Source organism: Phodopus roborovskii, unplaced genomic scaffold (genome assembly GCF_943737965.1).
Source record: "Phodopus roborovskii unplaced genomic scaffold, PHOROB, whole genome shotgun sequence".
Lineage (NCBI taxonomy): Eukaryota > Metazoa > Chordata > Mammalia > Rodentia > Cricetidae > Phodopus > Phodopus roborovskii.
Genome location: NW_026125939.1, coordinates 36,072 through 51,699, shown reverse-complemented (window position 1 = coordinate 51,699; position 15,628 = coordinate 36,072). Strand labels below are relative to the sequence as shown.

Sequence of the window (15,628 nt, the reverse complement as noted above, 5' to 3'; positions counted from 1 at the left end):
CTTTTCCATTTCACTTGGTGGGTGATTTCCCGCACCTTTGGTGAGTTCAGACATTATCTGTTTCTTGGTATGTCCAGTTTTTATCCCTCTCATGAACACATGTTTCTATCTAATTACTTGCCAACTCTATGGAGCTGGTTCATAGGCATCTAAACCTGATCATATCTGATGGGATTCTGTAATTTAACTCTAAAATTGCTTTGATTTCAACAAGCTTCGCTGTTACAAAATAACTACGCAGTTCTAACCACACAGTTACTTAAGCCAAAAATTTACATAATATTTAATTCCTTTCAGCAATAGATCATTATTTTAAGGTGTATGATTTTTGTTTATGATGCATTTGTTTAACTCTGTGAAGCTGTGATTCTTTGACAGTCTAAAACACCTGGTGGTCTAATAAAGAGCTGAATGGCCAACAGTGAGGCAGGAGCAAGGATAGATGGGGCTGGCAGGCAGAGAGTATAAATAGGAGAAAAAGAGGAATAGAATGAGCAAAAAAAAAAAAAAAAAAAAAAAAAAAAAAAAAAAAAAAACATTAAGGGCCAGTCACACAGCACACAGCCAGCCACAGAGTAAGAGTGAAAGTAAAATTACAGAAGTAAGAAAAGGAAAAGGCCCAACGACAAAAGGTCGATGGAGTAATTGAAGTTAGAAAAGCTGACAAGAAATAAGCCTCCATGTGTGATTTGTTGGGGAGCTGAGTGGTGAGCCCCCTATAAAAGAGCCCAAAATACGGCACACTACACCTCTCTTTTGCTCACCTCCTCATATAAAGGCATTATGAAACATTGGTTTTACCTCTAAGGTATAAGGACTTGAATGTGATTTTCATCCTGTTGTACAATGAAATCTAAAGACAGATAGTGTTAGGTACATAGTAGGTAACAAATATTTGTGAATGAAAGGATGCTTGAGTATTAAATCTAACAACTTTCCTTCAATCTCAGGACCAGTACCATAATCTAAATCACCATCATCCTTTGTATATAATTTTCCTAATTGATCTGCTGCTGTCACTCTTCATGTTCATCCCACAACTCAATAGCCTATTTGTAAATTTAAGACCACCCTTTGGATTCTAGTCCATTAGCATACAATTAAAACTTATATTGCTTTGAAAACTATTTTCCTAGTTCTACAATTTAATTTGCTACTTCTTTGTCTCATTCTTCACTGCGACACCACATTCCCTGGCTTAGCATAATAGGTGCTCAGCAAATTAATGAAGGAATACATAGCAGATGAGTAGTCTGATGATGTCAAGGAGTGAAAGCATACAAAGTTTGTTTTACCCTATCTCTTCCCTTGAATTTAAATTATCAAGTAATCTACTCTTGGTGTTTCAACATTCTCACCTATCAATTAATCTTTACACTACTATGATCTAGTAGCTTTTTAAATACCTAACTGAAAATATTCATCTAGTTAGTAAACTAAATGGAGCATTCCTCTAGTTAATTAAATTTTGCCCTCAACATACTTTATAGTTTACTTCCCATTTTTTTATTCTGTGTTCAAGAGGTATTTGTTTATGTAGTTGATTTTCAAATTTGCCTTTATAAAATAGTCTTTTGAAGTATGTACTTTTCACTAAAACTGGCCTTTATAAAATAGTCTTTTGAAGTATGTACTTTTCACTAAAACTGGCTTTATTTCAGTTAATATATTATTTTGATATGCATAATTTATCTTTCAAATAAAATATTTTATAATGCTCCCTGTGAATTATTTTAAGGCTCAGATGATTCTAGAAGTATGTTTTAATTTTATCTTAGGAAAATTTTCTAGTCATCATTTTATTATTGATAGCTAACCCACTTCACTTGATTAGATGATATAATCAGTACTTAGTTTATAACTGATTTTAGTCCTTTATTGTAGTAGGTATTACTACTTACAGTTACAAACGTGACAAAACCTAGATTCACCTGGCAATAGGGATGCTCTATTCAATTGCCTCCATGGAATTGGCATATGACTTGACTAACAATAGGCATTTTGGGGGTGGGGTATGGGGTATTCCACTGTGGATGGCACCATGTATAGGCAGGACTTGCAGAGCATGAGGTGGCTATCATTCCTCCATAAGTTCTGATTTAAATTTCTGCTAAGATTCCTATCCTTTCTTTACTCAGTTATGGATTATGATCTATAAGTATAAGCCAAATAAGCCCTATCTCCCACAAAGTTGGTCAGTGTGTTCATTATAGATATGAGCACAGTAAATTTTTAAACCTATTGCTAAATTTACATCCTTAATGATTTTTTATCAATTGTTGAAAGATGTATATTAAAATTATTCATTATGATTACGGCTTTTTCTGTTTCTTCTGTTTGCTAATTTAATCGTTGTTTATTTGAGACCATGCTATCAGTTAGAAGTAATAATTCTGTGTATTTGTTTTTGTTTTTACATACATGTTATCACTGGCCTAGAACTCACTATGCAGTTCAAGCAGACCTTGTATCTTATAAAAAATCTCCTGTCTTGGCCTCCCAAGTATTGTAATTACAATTGTGATTCCACATGCTTGGATTTAGTAGCAGATTTTGAAAGGTCTACTTTCTCAAATATTAAAGGTGCTGAACTACCTCTTTGATTAACATTTTCATGGTATCTATCTATCTACTATTAATGTTAGGTTTCTGTATTCTCCTTATAATTATATGCATTGTAGGCAAGAAAGAATTGGATTTTATTTGGGTTTTTATTTCATCTGACAATTTTTGTCTTTTAATTAAAATCGTGTGTTTTTCTCTTTGTATCCTTTGCTGCTGCTTTTGGGGTTGATTGAGCATTTGTCATTAGACTTTCTTTAACATTCTTGCTCTCCATTCCCCTTTTTTTTATATCTGTTTTCTTTTTACTCTGTTTTCCTTCCTTCTGTTCATTTACTAGTTATGTTTTTAAAAATGTGCTAGTCTTTAATGACTATTTTTCCATTGTGCTAGTATTGTCAAGAAACTACAGAATCCATTCCTATAAAGCTCAGATCCAGCTTAAGAATTTTCTATACTGCCTTACAAAATTATCTTACAAGTTATTCAGATTTTGGGAGGAAATTAAAGTCATTTTCCATGTGTGTTTCTTACCTTTCTTATTACCAGAATCGCCCAGAGTGTTTGCTAACTATGCATAGTTTTCTGTTCCACTCCAAACCTTATTCGTCAGTGTCTTCAGTGGAGTTCACCAAGAATAAGCATTTCCCTTCCAAACCCTAGAATCCCATTATGATAAGGTAAAATTTGGGGGAGCCTTGGCAATATTAACACCTAAAAGAGGTTTCTGAACAACTTAAGACACACACAGATAATTACATCATTATAACGTTTGTGGTGCAAACTGCACTGTTTATGAGCTGAAATACCATCACAGTTCTATAATCAGCAAAACAACTGATTCTGAAGATAAAACTAGTTTCTACAGGAATAAAATTTATATAAGTTCAATATAAAAAGGCAATGTATGAGAAATGGTTTGTTTGTGTGCATGCATTAGTTTATCCCTCCCCCTGGTGTGTGTGTGTGTGTGTGTGTGTGTGTGTGTGTGTGTGTGTGTGTCCTTAGGCTACACAGATAAAATGTTCCTAAAGTGTAACTAGACATAAGATACAGGTCAGCCAGCAGTATAAGTTTTTGGGGTGCTTTTAAAAACCTTTGGTAAATTCAGCCAGGAACTCATTACACATATAAACTTCTCAAAGTAAACAGTATCTAATAATGCTATGGCTTTATATATAGGTATTCATAAGGAGTAAGATTGACACACTTTTTAAAAACTCTATCATAATAGTGTTTTCTATATCTTCACCAGCAGGTTTATGAGCTCTTGGGGGGCAGATTATGAAAAATCACTCATGTAGTCTAAATTAAATTTTGACTTGTTATTTTTTTAGTGGTATTCTCATAGAAGCTAACACTCTCTATATGGACTGACTCTCTATGTCTCTATATTGACAGATACGTTCCTCCTTTAGTTAGAATTTCAAACCAGGCACAATACTTCAGATCCTTCATGGGGCTGGGATGTAAACTGGGTCTTTCTTTCCAAACACACCCACACACTCAATTGCTTGGAATCTGAGAAAATACCGAGTCCCATCCCCCAAAAAAGGAATTTAATTGATGGTGAGGTGCAGTCAAGGTCTGGGAGTTTTGTAGAGTGTCTAGGTGATTCTAATGTGCAGGCAAGTTTGGAACCCACTAAACTGGAGATATTGAACTACAAAGTGGAAATATAAACCTCTAAGTAAGGTATAACTTTAGGTTTCTGTGCTAAAGTCAAGACTATGAGATCAGCCTAATTGAATCTACCAACATGCAATGTGCACACATAGGGCATGGAAGAGAAAAGGCAATGATTCTTACATTGTGGGTTAAGAACCTTTGGGGATAGAATGACCTTTTCACAGAGGTTACATATCAGATGGTCTGCATATCAGATATTTACATTATAATTCATAACAGTAGAAAAATTATATTATGAAGTAGCAATGAAATAATTTTATGGTTGGGGGTTACCACAGCACAAAGAACAGTTTTGAAAGATCACAGCATGAGGAAGGTTGACAAATAGTGACATGAAGTCAGATCAACTAGTGAAAAACATCAAATCAGTTATGTACTCACAGTCACATACAGGCAAATTATCAATATTTAACAAGGATTTGAAAATAACTGTCAGTTTGAAACTACTTGCACAATTAGAGGTGTTGGATAAATATCAGAGAGCCCAGAAAGATTTGGATTTCAGATTAACAACAAATAATTTCAGTATAATTATATGCTATGCATTATTTGAGATGTGTTTACATTAAAATATATTTACCTGGAAATCAAGTTTAACTGCGTGACTTCATGACTTGTAATCAACTAAACATGCTAATATTACCCTCCATTTTATTTTTAATATTTTTTTTTACATATCAATCCCAGTTCCCTCTAACTCTCATCCTCCTATGCCCCCCACAGACCCTCATCCCATTCCCCATCCACTCCCCAAGGAGGGTGAGGCCTTCAATGAGGGATCATCAAAGTCAGTCAAATTATTTGGGACAGGAACCAGACCCTACCCCATGTCACTAGGCTAAGGGAGTATCCCTCCATGGTGAATGGGCTCTTGAAATCTGTTCCTGCACAAGGGATACATCCTGGTTCCATTGACAGAGGTACCATAGACTTCCCAGGCCTCCTGAGACCCACATTCAAGGGGGTCTGGGGTTCAATGCTGCTTTCCCAGCTATCAGTCTGGGGTCTATGAGTTTCCCCTTGTTCAGGTCAGCTGTCTCTGTGGGTTTCTGTAGCCTGGTCTTGACCCCTCTGCTCATCACTCCTCCCTCTCTGCAACTGGATTCCAGGAGTTCGGCTCAGTATTTAGATGGGGGTGTCTGCTTCTGTTTCCTTCAATTATTCATTACCTACCATTTTAAAGGACTAGTTTGAGCAGTAATTTGTTAGGACAAAAATTAAGTTTATTTTCTTAATCATTATGTTCATTATGGGTTTATTTTTATTTTGTTTTGTTTTGTATTTTTTGTTGTTGTTGTTACATAGTGTGGTTAGCAAAATTCAAGGCTTCATGATTCTGTACTTAAAGGCAACCCTACCTTATTCTGCCTTTTCTGTCGTCTCCGCAGACGAAGGAACTCCTTATGTTGCCTGGAGACAAAGTTCACTGCTGCATATTCCAGTAAGGCAGCAAACACAAACAGAAGACACACTGCCATCCAGATGTCAATTGCCTTCACATAGGAGACCTGAGAAAGAGGATAGGGTGAGAGAAAAAGAAGGAAGCTATGAACACTTTCCAGAAAATCTAACTTTACATTATATGAATGGCACAAGTAATGGTCAAGTATTTTCTAGTCTTTAGAAATCTACTGTAACTGTAGTGCTGCAAGCAATGTCTACCGATAGAGTATTGGACGAAGAAATTACACATGCTCTCGTATGTGTGTGTGTGTGTGTTCTAATGCAACACACACAGAGATGAAATTGGAGGATACACTATCTTAAATGAACTGATGACCTCACTTGTGTAGAATTTGTAAATCTTTATCTCATAGAAGTTCAGAGTAGATTAGCAGCTGCCAGAGATTGGAAGAGGTGGAAAATGGATATAATGCTTCAGTTGGAGAATTAAACTCTAATTTTATAATTCAGAGGAAGATGAACGTAATTAACAATAATTTATCACATATTTCGAAATATTTAGAAAAGACAATTTTGAATCAACTTGCCAGAAAGAAACAGTAAAAGTTCAAGTTTTGGGGTATGCTAATGAATCTGAGTTTACTGTCACTTAATATATCCATGAATCACAATAGCACATCAAACTTCTGGTGTATTGGTCAGTAGTAGCTGTCACATTGAGCACAGGTGGGATTTAGGGTTCAGATTTCAGATTAAAGAAAATAATTACCAAACATCTCAGTATACCTCAGAAAAACAGCAATAAAGGTGCGGTTAACACTAAAAAGGTACAAAAGTCATGATATATATATATATATATATATATATATATGTGTGTGTGTGTGTGTGTGTGTGTGTGTGTGTGTGTGTGTGTGTGTGTATAAAACTGTTAAGCCCTATAACAATTGTATTATCCCATTTTCTGAGAAAGAAACTGGAGTAAAGAAGGTCTAAATTATCACCTAAAATCACAAAACTAAAACATGAAAGCCAAGGTTCAAGTTGATACAACATGATAACTAGTGGGTTTCTTTTCTGATCACACATAATACAGTTCCTAGAGTCACATAGCTTATAGCCTCCATCCCCTTTGACATTTATAGTATTCCCATTGCCATTTAAATTACTTCTAAATCATCATTTCCAATGCATGCACACATTATAAGACATTTAGGTTATTTTCAATTTCTCTCCACTGACTACAAATTTTGCTGCTGTGAGCATCTTTCCTCTCCAAATACCTGATTGTCTCTGTGCTTATTTGTTAGGCAAATTTTTGAATGCATTATGACAGGGAATAATATAAAAATAGTCTCTTTATTTAGAAAGTTAGCAGCAGCAGAGAGGGCAGGAGAGTACAAAGTCTATAGTGGAAGAAGTCCATTGCTACCGAATGTGTCTATTGTCTGTAAGTTTCTTCACTTGGTGACTCCATTTCTCAGCTGTCAAATATGAACAGTCATAGTACCAATCTCACGAAGGAGGTTGTGAAGATGTCATTTAATATATGTGAAGAGTCTAGAATAATGTCAAAGACAGATTAAGTGCTATAGAAAAGCTTGTAATTATTGGAGTACACATGGTTGTGATTTTGTTAATGGAAACAGGTTTTGGAAGAGAGAAATTAGCAAGGGAATGAACATACCTACATTCTTAATAGAATGTAGTTATTCTTTTTTTATTTGGGAGAGTTTCATATATGTATACTATATATTATTTCTACCTCTTCCCTTTCCTCTTTCCCTCCAACTACTCTTCTTAATTTCATGGCCTCTTCTTTTGAAATTTGTTCTCTCTCTCTCTCTCTCTCTCTCTCTCTCTTTCTCTCTCTCACACACACACACACACACACACATTTACTTACTCCTACTTAATCCACCTAGTGTTGCTCATGTACATATGTTTAGGGCTGAGCACTTGGGAATAAATAACCTATCAGGGGAGGGTGGGTTCCTGGAGAAGACTGACTCTCCTTCTCTTAGCAGTCATTAATTCCCTGTAGCTCCTCATCTAAGGGTGGGGCCTTGTAAAATTTCCCCACACACATTGGGAAGTCAACTGTTGTTGGCATTATGCAGGTATTCTTTAGGTCAACCATACTGTTGAGATTTCAGAAGCAGAGCTTCCCTGTCATGTTGTGAAGATACTGTCTTATAGCAGATGTTCTGACAGTGTACTTCTTTTTAAGATTGCTATCTACTTTATACTATTTATCTCAAACAGTTGGAACTACTTGTCAGTCCAACTTATACTGTACTGAGTTGTCCCAGTGCTTTGCCATTCTCTTCCCTAGGAATTTAACACTAGTTCTACCTGGGATGAGTATTCATATTTTGTCTGAGACCTTTCAGAATCTCTCAAAACCTGTCAGAAAAGCAAATTCTGCTAGGAAGCTTCCTTAAATCTTTCTCCTTTCTCTTTTCCGGATTAGGGGATTTTTTTATTCTCTTATTAAACTCCAATTAATTTAAATTTTTCTTAGTTACCTGTTTTTCTATCCCTATCAATAGAATGTACGCTTGTTTTGTATGTGTGTGACTGGATAAGTTGGTTGTTTTTAGCAGAATGACCCTGGGCAAAATTACTCTTTGTATTACCGACACAGAACATAACAAACCATGGGTAAAAGTAAATTGTGTATATACACATATGCGTGTAACAACAGTTAGTAGGAAAAGAGTCAATGAATTTGAAGGGGAGTGTGGAGGGGTATGTGAGAGGGTTTGGAGGGGAGAAATGGAAAGCAAAAAATGTTATTACATTAGAAACTAAGAAAGAATAATGTGGGGTAGATATATAGATACATAAATGATTGAATATGTGGATGAAAGAAGGAATAATCTAGCCATTTTGCATATTTTACATTAAATCAGATAATCCTAAAAGATGAGGTATTATCCATACATACCCACATATATCCTTCCTATATTAGGTGCTTATGAGTGGGATATAACAAGTTTTAAATTCTCTTAGTACACCTAAAATTCTAGAATGTTCTTCCTTGGTAAGCAGCAATTGGTCTTGTGCTTGCTCATCTGAAGCAATTCTATTCTATGATAATGGAATGTTACTAATCACAATATCCTGTTATATATTATCCAGATTGCCTGTAAATATTTTAAGATCTCATAATGAAGAGAATTTGTCACTGCCTGGGACATACTTATACAGCGAAGTCCAGTAGGGCTGACCATAATTCTCCTATTCCTGGTGTTTTAGCATTCAGGAATTCCTAAATCCCTTTCCTATCATCTGCAGCTCTGGCACATATTTGGCTTCTTTTATAGCTACCTATTAATGAATTCTTTCACTATCTTAATAATTTTGATTGGTCTCTCAGTTTCCTTCAAATTATGAAGCTCTTTTCAGCATTAAAGTGCTGGCATTGAATGCATTATTCACATGAAGTTAGAGGGCATAGGGAAATGTCTATTACATATGATCTGATGTCCCTTGGTGTTGCTCTTTCAGGATTTAAATTTCTTTTTGTTGGTTTTAACCCGCTCTAGTTTCAAATTCTCTCCTTTTGTCTGCTCATCCTTAGAAGGTTTTAGCTCACATCTTTTCCTGTCACATTCTTAAATGATTCTTGGCCTTACACGATCTCTTCCTAAACTACTTACTACAAACTTGCAGGAATAGTTTTTCAATGGCAATTCAGCTCTCAAAATGCTGCTATGGTTCACTAACTTGCATTCCTTAGAGGTATTTTAATTTTTTTAAGGAATGTAATTCTAGTTTTAGGATTTTGAAACAAGGACATTGGGATTCTAGGAATATATGTCATCATGGGAAGTCTCCTTTCAAGCAGATTTAATTATGCCAGCAAGATGCCTCAGCAGTTATAGCTATCTACTGATCAAGCTCTATGGCCTCACGTTGATACTATTCCAACTCCACAGTAGAAGAGAAACAACTCTAAAAATTGTCCTCTGACCTCCACCTCTACAGTGAAGTTTAGTACACATACACTGTCATGGTCAAACACACACACACACACACACACACACACACACGGAAGAGGGAAGGAGAGGGAGGGCTGGAGGGAGGGAAATTCCAATAATAATGGTAACAATAATAGTTTTGAAACAAGTAATTTCAGAAAAACAATTATTAAGAAATAACAGACATTTATAGCCTAGTGCTGTGTGAAAACCACTGTAGTAGGTGCTATTAAAGGTAAATCAGAAGATTCAAGATGACTAAGATGCTTATTGATTCTTCCCAGAAGTTCTCTGATTACACTTCTGGGGATTTTGTTCACGGAAGACCAGGAGCAGGAAATCATTGCTCAAGGGTCAGGTCTGACTCACTGGATGTCTGTGAAATATTTATTCAAACACTTAATACTTGCTTAGTTAGTTACATATTGCTTATGGCTACACTTATATTAAAATGGCGCAGCTGAGTGGCTGTGATGAAAATCAAATGACCTGCAGAACTTAAAACACTAAGTGCTTATTTATTGAAAATGTTTGCCAGTCCCTAGCCTTTAGGAGTTCAATGGCTAGAAGAAACTGTAAAGGCAAAGCCATGAACATAGACCATGTTGGGGAATCCAGTGATTTGTATATGTGGTGTATTTTAAGGGTGGGGTCATGATGACTGGTAGATAAACAGGTGTGCATTCCAGGCATAGAAGGCACCGAAGGCAAGCAGATAGAGTCAAGGTTTCTATATCCTCATAAAAATATTTTAATGATCATTTTCAAATGAGGTATAAGCATACAAGTCATCATAATTCCCATACACTTCTTTGTGTGCAAAAGCAAAGATATTATCTAAAGCCAATATTCTCTAATGGCTCTATCTATCCTCTTGACACTTTCAACTTCTACACAGGCCTGGTTCCCTTTCAGACTCTCTGACAATATATGCAATTCCCCTATGGGACATCTTTTTTTCATTTCTTCTGTCTCTTTAATGCGCTCTGCTTTAATTTCCACTCTATATTCATACTCTCAATAAACCCACCAACTTCTATAGATTTCATACTTCTGCATATTTGAGGGTGGTAGAAGTGTTGCTGTTGGTGGTGTTTATACTATAGCAAAGACTTTCGAATCTCATTTCCTGCACCAGTAAAACTAGATTTTCGAGTCCAGTTTTATATACAGTGGAATGTGGAGGAAACTATGCATGCTATTTGAGGGCCTCTAAAATATCCCTTAGGACATAACCTTTCTATATCTACCTTGAATGTCTTTCACTCAAGACGGCAGTACCATATGCTGAAGAAGCCAGGATCTCTCAAAGGCCCAGGGCCACCTGCTCCAGAGTAGAGTATAATATGAATGAGAAAGAATCTTCACTTGCACTCATCCACTGATTTCAGGTTTTTGTGTTTCCAAAGCCATCCTTCAGCCGTTACATCTGTGCACTTGTGCTAATTCTAAAATGTCTACAGCTATTATTTGCAGAGTCAGTTTAATTAAATGTCCCCTCATCCATTCATTTCATTAGAGTCCTCTCACTAGCAAGTCTGCTTTTACCGTTGATTATTTCCTTGCCTTTGCTCAGTCTGTTGTATAGAATTCACATTTCTATCTGCAAAGTACTGGTGGTGTTCACTCTTTACTTCTCATGCCAAAGATGTCATTACAGGGTCAGTCATTAAACTGGTAGATCTGACTATTTTAACAATAGGTCCCTTTGCATTCAGTATCTTCTAGTGGCACTTTTCCCTTTTGTTTCTATGGGATGAAATTGGAAACATGTACTTAAACATTACTATGGCTGTCTTTTGCAGGCTCTGGTATTCAAGTTTCTGTACAATATGTGTCTGTCCTAGTTATTTAACTTTATCCTACTCTTTCCTAACACAAACTTTGCACTTTGTTTAAGCAATTCTACTTACCGCTGAGGAAGCCAACACCATTCCTGTTATGACTCACTGTTTACACCAATGGTTCCCAAACTGAGGAAGTGATTTTGCACCTCAGGGCAAACCTAGTAATATCTGCAGATACTTTTACTTGTAACAACCACTGGGAGGTGCTACTAGTATGGGTCAGGAATGCTGCCAGACATCCTGAATTGCCCAAGATTTCCCAGCCACAAGTTCTTCAGCTCAAATGCTAGTAATTTAGAATGGAAAAATCCCAGTGTTAGGAAGGAAACTAAATTCACCCACCAACCTAGTACCTATGTCTGGTCCAGTGAATCCCAGTTAGGGGTGATGCTCCTCTCTAGGACACTTGGGAATATCTGAAGCTGAAGTGAAGGGCACAGGAAAAGAAATTATCGAGTTCTAAATGTGAGTTCTGTTATTAGATTTAGAAATCCTGCTTAGATTTTTTCACTGTGTAAATTCTCACATTTCTATTTATTTCCAGATAGTTACTTAAGGAATAGTTCAAATTTCTATCTTTGATATGATGCTTTCTCTGTCCATAGTGGTCTCACTCATCTTTAGGTTTTATAATGTATTTATAGTAGTTGACCTAGTTTAGTGTTCATGCATATGTGTTTTATCTATGCAACTGAAGTATAGAATATTTTCAGGATAAAAATTCAATACCTGTCTGTCTATGCCACGAGGACAAAGCTTCATTCCAGTTGTTAGGAAGTGCCCCATAAACTGGTTTGATTGACAAAATTTCAAATTTAATTCACCATCACTATTTTATATGAAGAATCAACTACAAAAAGAAAACTAAATGGAAGACAAATTTGAGTCATTCTAAAAATTATTATTATTATTATTATTATTATTATTATTATTATTATTATTTTAGAACCATGGCACCCCTAGTTACTCAGGAGGCTGAGACAGGAAGATCACTTGAGTTCAGTTCTGGGCTGTAGTGTGCTATGCCCACCAAGTGTCAGCACTAGGCTATAATGTGCTATGCCCACCAACTAACTAAAGCAGGGGACCACCAGGTAGTCTGGAGGATTGGTCCATGAAAATGGAGCATATCAAACCGCTTGAGCTGATCAGTAGGTTATGTAATTTAGAGACACTAGCTAATGGTGTTCATGTTATTCTGAACTTGTTTTCATTAGGGGAGGTAATATTTATTGTGTTTTACAGCTTTATAGCTCATATACTTTACAGACTTATGGAAAAGTAGAGGTAACTGGGTGGTTTAGGTTTTATTGGTTCTAGGTAAGCACCTATCTGTTGTACTAACTGTTGTTTTGGCATCATGTTAACATTTGTTAGAGGTAGTTCTCATTGATGATTTTTGAATACTTTTGATGTTTATGAAAACTTGAGAAAGTTTTGTAGAAGCTAGTGTCTCACTGATTGCATATTCAACTCAATTTCAAAGTACAAAACCAAGTCATGAGCTTCTTATTTGCCTGCATCCTACAATTTGTTTTCTGTACTCAGATGCAACAACATTTCCCAAGACAAGAGGCCACTTGTTTATGAGTTAGGATATTTCCTACCCCACACAGATCACCAGGACAGAATCATGGGTAATCATTTCACAAGAACTACTTTCTTCATTCCTCAGGCAAGTGTTCCCATATGACAGGGTGCCAATTAATGTGCCAATTAAAGTGTATTCCTAGCCACTAGGCTGACCCCAGAGAGCTGTGTCATTCTTCTAGAAGCCAATAAAGGAGATTGTTTATGAACATGTAGAGAGAAGGTTCCTGTAGTGGAGAAAATTCACAAGTAACTAGGATCAACCAAGCATTAGTTTTAACAGAAAAGAAACATATTGGGATTCATAGGACAATCTCAATGTTCCCAGCTAGTTTTCTTGTGTGTGTGTGTGTGTGTGTGTGTGTGTGTGTGTGTGTGCAGCAGAGATACACATGTCTGTGTGCACATATCTGGAGGCCAGAGAAGAAAGTATGGGGTCTTCCTCTATCACTCTCCACCTTATTCTCCTGTGAAAGAGTCTTTCACTGATCCTGAAGCTTACTGTTTCAGCTAGGATGCTGGGGAAGCCAGCAAGATCCAAGTATCTAAATGTCTCTGTCTTTCAACATTTGGATAGCACATGTGTATCACCAAACTTGTCTTTTATATGGGTACTAGTGATTTTGAGCTCCTGTTTTCACAGCAAGTACCCCCATCCGCTGAACCATCTCTCCATCACTAGTTTTCTTTCTGAGCAGTTACCCTTCATAACCTCCTGCTTCGGTTATATTATTCCCAAACTACACAAAAATTGGTACCAAGCCAAACCAGAGGCTTTTCTGATCTGCACAAAATAATTTCATTTTATCGAACTTTGAAGAGAAAACTTAGAGATGAACTTTGATTAATGCTTGTTGAAATGAAGTCTACCTGTTGGCCAGAGTAGCCTCAGATATGCTCCTACTGTATATGCAGTAAAAAAAAAAAAAATGTTATCTCTAATCAATTCATGTTTTGCTTGGTGTTATGAAGTACCAGCACTAACTCCACCACAATTTCATGAATGGAAAGTGAGTTTATTAAATACACAGCAAAACCATATAACATCAGAAATCAACAAACATGGAAAGAAGAATTCTGGCTTTGCTTTTTGCTTTTGTCTCTTATCTATACTCACCAATTTTATCATCAAAAATAGACAGTTAAATTAACTGTGGTCCCAAAAGTTTCATGATGTTGTACAATTTTGTCTTTATAGTTTCAGGGCCAGGTTGTGAATTTTATTGCCTAATTAAAACTGCTTACACCTGCTGTTTAATGCAGAAAAATCAGATTTCCTTGGCAAAGACATATAGTGGCAGAGCCGACTATCTGGTCTATGCCAGCATCCTAACTAACCCTCATGCATTTTCACTTCATAGCTGATATTCTTGTTAGAGTCTTGGCAAAGCAAAGCAAACAATACAGCTCTTATGAAAGTGTGGTTTGCATAAATAGCCATTGGGTGGCAGTACCTTCAAACCTGCCATCTGAATAAACCAGTCATAGATAGTCCTGGAAACCTTTTGGGATCAATTTATTTGGCATTGGGTGCTATGCAGGTCTAGTTAGCTGATACTGTTTATGAGTATGTTTCTCTCCATTGTACAAATAAGGAAACTGTTCAAAGTGGCTGAAGGAAGCCATATATCCATGTGAGTTTTGAAGAGGGAAGTGGTTCTAGAAGAGTACAATTGTTCATCCCCCCCAAACATACAAGAAATACCAGGCAATATTCACTGCACTGTAGTGTCACCCTACAGAAATGCTCTCTCAATTTTGTAAATAAGGCATCTGAGGATGCCAAAGCAAGACAGGACTTGCATCCAGAGAAAGGGGAAGACACAGGACTCAAGAAAATCTTCCCTGTGCTTGTATTTGCTACATTCCATATCATTCTCACCTAATAAGATTACTACCACTTCATACTTCCTATGACTGCACCTTCAGATGCAAAATGTGGATGCATGTTTCTTCTCCAATATAGCAGAGAAATAAGTGGGATATGCATAGCTAATTGGCCACTATTAGAAAAATAAGAGGAAATTTGAAGAAAATGGCAAGCTATATTGTGTCAATATGAGAAAGATGATATTAAAGAATGGCAAGATGATACCCTTTTAAATAGAATAGATATCCATTTATCCACTGTGTGTGTGTGTGGGGGTGGATGGTAAGCATATGAAGGTTTGGCCAACTAGTATTTTAATCCTGGCCAAATAATCAATGAAAATGGAAAATGGCTTAATCTTTTGGAATCTCAGTTTCTTCATATTGAGGTAGTGAGTCAATGAATTTCAGTCCGATGGCGTCAGTGAAGGATTGAGTAAGGTACTTTTTGTAAATCTTAACACTCATATGGCACTTTGTGAATGCTCAGTCTCAATGGTTTGCAATGGAGGACCTTCTGATGGCATTGCCTGAAATAAATCTTGCATAATTCAAGGTGATAATCCCCAAGGGAATAAATGTAAAATACAATATGTTGCATTTCATGTTCTATGACTCCATTAAGTCTGTATTAATAATTTTCTTTTGTATTATTTAAAATTCACATAATCTAAGTTCACAAAG

At 36.3% G+C, this 15,628-nt stretch overlaps 1 protein-coding gene across 1 annotated transcript in view; it reads right to left on the bottom strand.

Moving 5' to 3' along the window:
* The window catches only part of LOC127218054 (glycine receptor subunit alpha-2-like), a 46,552-nt gene extending 34,980 nt beyond the window's left edge, over window positions 1-11,572 (bottom strand). The window contains exons 1-2 of the mRNA XM_051179061.1: window positions 11,552-11,572; window positions 5,610-5,822 (exon numbers count right to left, since the gene is read on the bottom strand). Coding sequence (XP_051035018.1) covers window positions 5,610-5,822; window positions 11,552-11,572 — 234 coding nt within the window. The remainder of the gene's footprint in view (window positions 1-5,609; window positions 5,823-11,551) is intronic.
* Between the last annotated feature and the right edge of the window lie 4,056 nt (window positions 11,573-15,628).